The sequence below is a fragment of the Cibotium barometz genome, chromosome 4, assembly GCF_041138505.1.
Source record: "Cibotium barometz isolate CiBa-2024 chromosome 4, ASM4113850v1, whole genome shotgun sequence".
Taxonomy (NCBI): domain Eukaryota; kingdom Viridiplantae; phylum Streptophyta; class Polypodiopsida; order Cyatheales; family Cibotiaceae; genus Cibotium; species Cibotium barometz.
Window position 1 is genome coordinate 42,823,621 of NC_141049.1, and position 7,448 is coordinate 42,831,068.

At 37.6% G+C, this 7,448-nt stretch overlaps 1 protein-coding gene across 1 annotated transcript; it reads right to left on the reverse strand.

The window, feature by feature from the left end:
* Positions 1 to 4,168: 4,168 nt before the first annotated feature.
* LOC147639283 (uncharacterized) lies at positions 4,169 to 6,841 on the reverse strand. The gene is made up of 3 exons (XM_086793833.1): positions 6,785 to 6,841; positions 4,992 to 6,130; positions 4,169 to 4,908 (listed from the first exon to the last, which is right to left on the reverse strand). The coding sequence occupies exons 1-3, from the start codon at positions 6,839 to 6,841 to the stop codon at positions 4,749 to 4,751; spliced, it is 1,356 nt and encodes a 451-aa protein (XP_086649959.1). The 3' UTR covers positions 4,169 to 4,748.
* Between the last annotated feature and the right edge of the window lie 607 nt (positions 6,842 to 7,448).

Genomic DNA, 7,448 nt, shown 5'->3' on the forward strand with positions numbered 1-7,448 from the left:
AAATGGGAATAGCATGTGAATGGATGAGATAAGGTGAAAATAGGATGTGATAAGATGTAAACGGGATGCGATAGGATGAGAATGGATGTGATAAGATGTGATAGAATGTGATAGAATGTGAATGGATGTGATAAGATGTGTATGGGATGTGATAGAATGTGAATGGATGTGATATGATGTGTATGGGATGTGATAGGATGTGATAAGATGTGATGTAATGAGAATGAATGTGGATGTGTATGTGGAAGAATGGATGTGGATGTGTATGTGGATGTGTATGTGGAAGAATGGATGTGGATGTGTATGTGGAAGAATGAATGTGGATGCTTATGTGGAAGAATGGATGTGGATGTGTATGTGGAAGAATGGATGTGGATGTGTATGCGAAAGAATGGATGTGGATGTGTATGCGAAAGAATGGATGTGGATGTGTATGGGAAAGAATGGATGTGGATGTGTATGTGGAAGAATAAATGTGGATGTGTATGTGGAAGAATAAATGTGGATGTGTATGTGTGGAAGAATGGATGTGGATGTGTATGTGAAAGGATGTGATATCATGTGAGTGAATGAATGAGATGTGATGTGATGTGAATCGGGATGTGAATGAATGAGATATGATGTCATGCAAATCGGATGTAAATGTATGATATGTGTGAATGGATGAGATGTGACGTGATGTGAATCGGGATAAGAATGAATGAGATGAGATGTGAAATGAATGATATGAGATGTGATGTCAATTGAGAAAGATGTGAAATGAATAAGGTGTGATGGGATGTGAATATGGGTTGATGCGAGTGAATGAGATGTGATGAGAATAAATGAGGAAAGATGTGATGTGATGAGATGGAAAATGATGTGATTGGATGAGAATGGGTATACATATGAATTGGATATGGATTAAGTATTGCGGACGGATGTGGAACAATGTGAAAGACGAGAGTTCATTATAGGAACTGTATGTCTGACCTGTTTTTAAATGACTGTTTTATGTCAAAAATGTTGGGGAAGCATTTTGACCGTCTTCTTGTGAATGAGGTCGTGGTGACCTAACTGATAAAGTTACAATAGCTGACGGAGAGTCAACGGAGGACATCTCGCGTAGCAAGGTCGGCCGAGGTCTTGACTAGCCTCAGTTCAATTTAAATGGTGAGATTTCGGTACGATGGATGAGGGACCAAGGAAGTGGCCTATGAGTGAAGCGCTAGGTCACCTATGAAGGATCCTAGAGGGTGCTGACCATACGGTGTTCGGGCTCTGGGTCACCGAAGATACCCACACGTGCATCGGGGAAGATATTGGAACAAGGAGTAAGAGTTGTTTTCTAAAACCGGGCATGGATCTGTTTGATTGACATTGCCGGTCCTCAAAAACGGATGAGTCCATGGCTCTTTTATATGGAGTTGTTGGTTGATCTTGCTGATTTTCAACGGAGATTCCATCTTGATTTTTTTAAGTGATTATATTGTCGAGTACTATGAGCTAGGAACTATCAAAAAGGCCCCTGCCTGAGGGACAGGTGGTGATGAGCGTTTTGGTTTCCAATGATGCCATGGGTACACCGATGAAGGAATGATTGGAACCTTTCGAGAAAGGTAGTTCAGGAAGAACCTTACCAGACTCAAATCCAGAATCAGACTTTGACAAGACCAAACTCTTCGTCAGTTTCAAGAAAAGACGATGTGACCAGTTCAAGAAAATACACTCAAATCACCCGCCGAATCTAAAACTAAGTTGAGACCTTTTGATTTTGATCTGAGGATCAAGGTTACAGAATTCGAGGAATTCTGTTTGGAATTTAGACCTGCGATCTAGAAGTCTTGGATACGGATTTAAAATATACTCATTGTATTCAAAAGAAAATCAAAATTGAAAACTTGCATAGAAACCCTGTTTTCTTAAAGGACTGTCTTACGCCAGAATGCTAGAGGGAGCATTTGGAATATGTGTTTTTCTAAGGGAAGTTCGGTTTGCAATAGCTGGCGGGGAGTGATGGCTCACGTGGCAAAAACCTGCCCTAGGTCTTGACCAGCCTTGGTATGGTGAAAAATGGTGTGCTTCTGGTACGATGGACGAGGTCCGACGAAGTGGTCCCTGAGTGAAGTGCCAAGACACCTAAGGAGGATCCTGGAGGGTTTTGACTAGGCGATGCATGGGCTCGCGGTGCTTAGGACACCCATGTGTATGTCGTGGAAGATATATATATGTATGATGAGGAAAAAAAATATTATAATTTGTTACTGGATCTCATTGCTGACCAGCTGGTCTCGACGGAGAGTCCAGAGTGACACCCGTTTTTGAGAAACAAGAACTAGAAGGAAATTTTGAGTTATGGTTTTTTAAGTTAAAGTTTAAAGAGGAGTGTGTGCGTATCTGTATTCTAAAGCAAAAGTTAAGAAAGGCATTCAATTATGGGTGGGTGAGTACTTGTCTGGTTCTACCAAATCCAGTGGTTAACCCATGGGCCGGATAGGCTGAAATCAGTAGAGTTTTAATAATTAAATTGTATAATGGGAATATGCTTAGAACTCGAGTAATTAAATAAAAGCCTGAAGACTTCTTAAATGAATAGATCAACGGCTGTGCTTGATTCAATTAGGAAAAAAGCATTGATTCCTTCAAGTTAAGTCTGTAATAGTTCCCTTCTATCTGGTTTAATCAGATGAAGAACACCCAGCCATTTGAAAATACAACCGATCGTGAGTTGTAGTTTTGAGAGACCAAAAAAATCCTTTAAAAACAATCCAAATCTAGCACCAAAAGAATCTTTGACGTGCCCAATAAAGTAGAACTTTAAAAAGAGACTTTTTTGCTTAACTTAAAACATACTTGCAAGTGATTCATTCGCTAAATTAAAAATTTGCCAAATTTTTCACTATTTGATGTCTAAGTACAAGCCTATCCCTACAAAATCTTAGAATATTTCAAACAAAAAAACATGACACAAAAGTTGCAATAGAGACTCACAACAAAGAGCTTCACTTTGAATACAAAATTATTGCTATCGTTACTAGAAAGCAAAATATAACTACTTTTATCGCACAACTTCAATGTCATGATTAAATTAATCTTCATTGATTAAAAAAACAAGTCTTATTATGAGACAATTCCTATAAATGCTTCAATAGAGACAACATTTGACTAATTTTTTGAACCAATCTCAAAACGCAAGCTCCTCAAAAAGATTTGTAATGCTAGTTTTGAATACAAACAAATGTTGTTCAAAACACTCTCAAAACCTAGAAATCCTTGAAGACCCCCAATGAGGATTTAAATACCAAAAATTGTTTGAAACTACAAGTGTCTAAATCTATTCTAGCATAGGAAATTCCTCCTCTTCATGACTAACTTCTTCATCAGTTTGCTCGCGTCCTACAATGAGTGGTGTTGACTCCGTAAGAGGAATATCAATATCCACAGTATGTGGATCTTCATAAGGCTCAAGATCTGCAAATTGCATTTCATCATCAGGTCCAAAGGGAGGCTGAGGTTCTCCAGATGCATCCACCACTCTTGGGTTTGCTGCCATGTTTTTCATTCCAACCTCTTGAAACTCATCCGGCAATTCTTTCATTGCAGTGACTCGTTGTTGAATAAAACGAACTTGAACTGGATCTAGCTCAATAGCAACAACATTCCTTCCTTTTTTAAGAGCACTAATAGTGGTTGTTCCTAAGAAAAAAAGAATCAACATGGTAAAGCTCACTTAAATGAGCAATATAAAATATGTAATAAGTTAAGGTTGCATGATTACCTGTCCCCGCAAAAAGATCCATGATCCACTCTCCTTTTAAAGATAGAAGCTCAATTAAATCCATCATCAAAAGTTGTGGTTTTTGATAAGGATTCATGATCTCATTTGAATCACCAGAAAGATCCCTGAGCTTTCGACACACGCCTGGTCTATCAAAAATATTTGTTCGGTTAGGTTTCGAAGCAAAATTAAAATTTCCTTTACTGTTCGGACCCGCAGGAGACCAGAAACCAATGGTAGCAAACTCGGCAGCAAAAGAAAGTCTGTCAAGCTTATAGCCTTTGATGTTAGGCTTTGTCCTACAAAAGAAAAAGTTAGCCTTTGATGTTAGGCTTTGTCCTACAAAAGAAAAAGTTAGGCTTTAACTTAAGCTTTTGTAACTTGCAAAAGAATGCTTGAAATTTAACATACCATATGCATAGCTGATGGACCATTTGATTGTCAACGAATGCTTTCTCTGCAGCAGAGATTTGATCATGAGCATGAAAAATTACCAGTGCCCATGATTCAGCCGTTGTGACCTTTTTGAAAGCGTCGATGACTCTTTTATATGCACTTACACCATACTTTACTTCATCGTGTATTGAGTGTGGTGCCTTAAATCCATACGGAGCATCAGCAATGGCTAAAGTAAAATGTTGTGCAGTCACAAACGATTCCATGTTCTCTACTTTGCCTTCATGAACAAAATATTGAACTGGTTCTGCAGACACATCATCAGAAATGAAAATATTTGCCTCTTGAATGGTCTCCAAAGTTTGTGCCTCTTCTAATCTCTTCCGCTCTGCCCTTGCGCGACTCAAATGTTGCTCAAACTCTTGAGGAATGCTCTTTATGGGAGCACGAGGTGCTCGAGACTTGTTAAAATGAAAATAAGTAAACATTAAATATATTCTAGAATACACATACAAAAATCAAAATCAATTTTTTAAAATATTTGATCTAAATTTTTACAAAACCTTCAAAAACACTTAAATAAAAAAAAATCTATTCAAATATGTAGTTTACTTACTGCATTTTTGAAAAGATAAATGAAACGCTCTAAGGAGCTTGGCTGACTAGTGATGGGATGAAACATTTGAACCTCGTTCCAATCCTTGCAATTAAGTTTTTCAATCATGATTCTTTGCATGTACAAGAAAGTCTTTTGCCTGTTTCAAAAAAACACAAAATAAAAAAACAACTTTACATGAAATAAAATAAGTAGATTTAAAAAGAAGAATTAGCAACGTACTGTTCTAATTCCTTTGCCATTTCATCGAGTGTCAAAGAACCTCCTTTCACTCGTGCCAAGATGGGTATGATAATATTTTTCTCGCGTATTCCTTGCATTGCTCGCCAATTCGTGATACGCATTTCTTCAGGAATTGGCTTCAAAGTGTCCTCATTCCCTGTTCCTTTGCCCTTTTGACTTCCAGGTGGGAGCTTTACTTTTTGCCCTTTGATTTTACCTTCCTCCCAAAGCTTGAAAATGTCTTCTTGTAGATCCCATATCTCTCCATCACGAAAGGCTAACTGAAAGAAATTGTCATGACCTCGAACATTTGTTTTTCCAGAGCGTCCAGCTTTGCTTGACTTCTTTGTGACAAGACCAACTTGCTCACAAAGCTTGATTTTGAAAGCTTCATCAACTTTATGACCTTGCTGAATATGATTGATCCACTCGTTGTGAAAAAATCTTATCTTTTGTAAGAAAGACATGGATAGTCGCATCTCGGAATCAATGTTGTGATCAAGGGCAAGTAGCTTTGCATCATCATCACCTAACCCAGCATAGACCCATGCTAGGACTGTCTTATAGCTCTCTACATGAGGATACTCAGCACATAACTCTTTTTTAGCAATGAGAGAGTGAGTTCCCCCCAAGACAAAGTATTTGTATTGATTGATTTTTGATCTCTCAAAACTCTCTTTCTTAACACAAGAAGACTTATCCACAAGAACAAGAAGGGGTAAAACATTTGTTGTTGGTTTCTCCTTCATCATTACTTTAAGATTACTCACATGTCCAGGGACAATGGTTCGAACTTCTAGTGGTCTCTTATTTGAAACAGGATCTAATGGAGGACGTTCTATATTAGACACTAGTAAAATTAAGGGTCTCTCATCAACCATATGAAACTTTTTGGCTTTATTTCTTATGGTATTAAGACCAGAAGATTCTGAAGGATCAGACTTTGGAGCTCCAGGTCCAGAAAGCAAAGTATCACTCACATCTTGAGACTTTGACCCAGAAGTCTCTTCAAGAACTTCAACATCTTCTTCTGAGTCATCTATGTCTGTACCTTCATTCTCTTCATAATCAGAATCATCAGTGGAGTGGTTGGAATTGTACAAATTATCATGATGCTCTTGAAATGCTTCAGAAAAAGACTACAAAAAAAGAAAAAGAAAAAGTCATTCTAAGTAGAAGAGGATTTTAAGACTTGATAGAGTGAACTTAAAAGTAAGAACCAAAGAGTAACTTATGTAAAAGTAAGAACACTTTAACCATTTCTTTGTATACTAGAATACATGGTAAACTCATTAAACCAGACATAAAAAGTAAGCCAAACTTCCTTCTTGCTAAAATTCATTCAAACTAAACAAAACAAACTTCTTGTATACTAGAATGCATTCTAGCATATGCTAGAGCAGACAAACTTCTTGTATACTAGAATACATACAAACTAGACTTGACTATTCCTCTAAGTGTTTCAAGATATGAGCTAGAAAGACAAGAATTAAATAGACTAAAAAACAAAGAATAGTTCTCAATGTATTCTAGAATACACAAAGATAAGAAGTTTTTTGAACTACGTGTATACTAGAATACATACAAACTAGACTAGACAAACTTCATGTTTATTAGAATACATGCAAACTAGAGTTGACTTGACCTCTACGTATTTCAATATATAAGTTTGAAAGACATGACTCAAACAAACTTAAAAAAGAATAACAGTTCTCTACATATTCTAGAATACACAAAGATAAGAAATTTTTTTAACACTAATGAAAAAAAGGTCGAGAGAAAGATATCCATACCCGTTTGCGAGTAATCATTGCATCTCTAAACTCTTGCTGGGTAGAAACAGGATTCATCTCTTCAAGCCGAAAATTAGCAGAGAAAACTCTAACTGCAAGAAACTTTCCTTTGTTGTTGTCTACCAGATGATGAATGATCCCACGAGATATACTTTCTTTGACTTCAACAATGCGACCATAAGTTAAATACTTTGTATTTTCAGAGTCTCCTTTTTCTTCCGCAATAGAAAGGAAAGGTGTGTTTGGCTCAACGATTGTCTTGTGCTTACCTACCATGCCAAATTGAATTGTCCAAGCAAATCCTTCTCGTGCTTTACCTCTTGCACTACTCCAAAGAGTTGTAGCTTCCATGCTTGAGGACTTTTTCTGCTGATGTTGAGTTAAAGGTGTGGTTCCTTGAGATGATGGAGGAAGTCCATGAGTAGCTAAAACCATTCTGCTTGATGGTGGTTGATCTTGTAACTCTGGAAACTGGTGAGCTGCTAAAAGTTGTCTTCTTGGCTCACTTGGACGTCTATCAGGGTTTGGAAGAGTCACAGTTACTCGAGGTGCTTGAAAGTGAGGACTAACTGGAGCAGGTTGAGATCGAGAAGGTGTCAAGACTCCTGAACGTCCTGAGCCACCCACAGGGACAGATGCAGTTGCTTGATTACTTTTCTTTTGC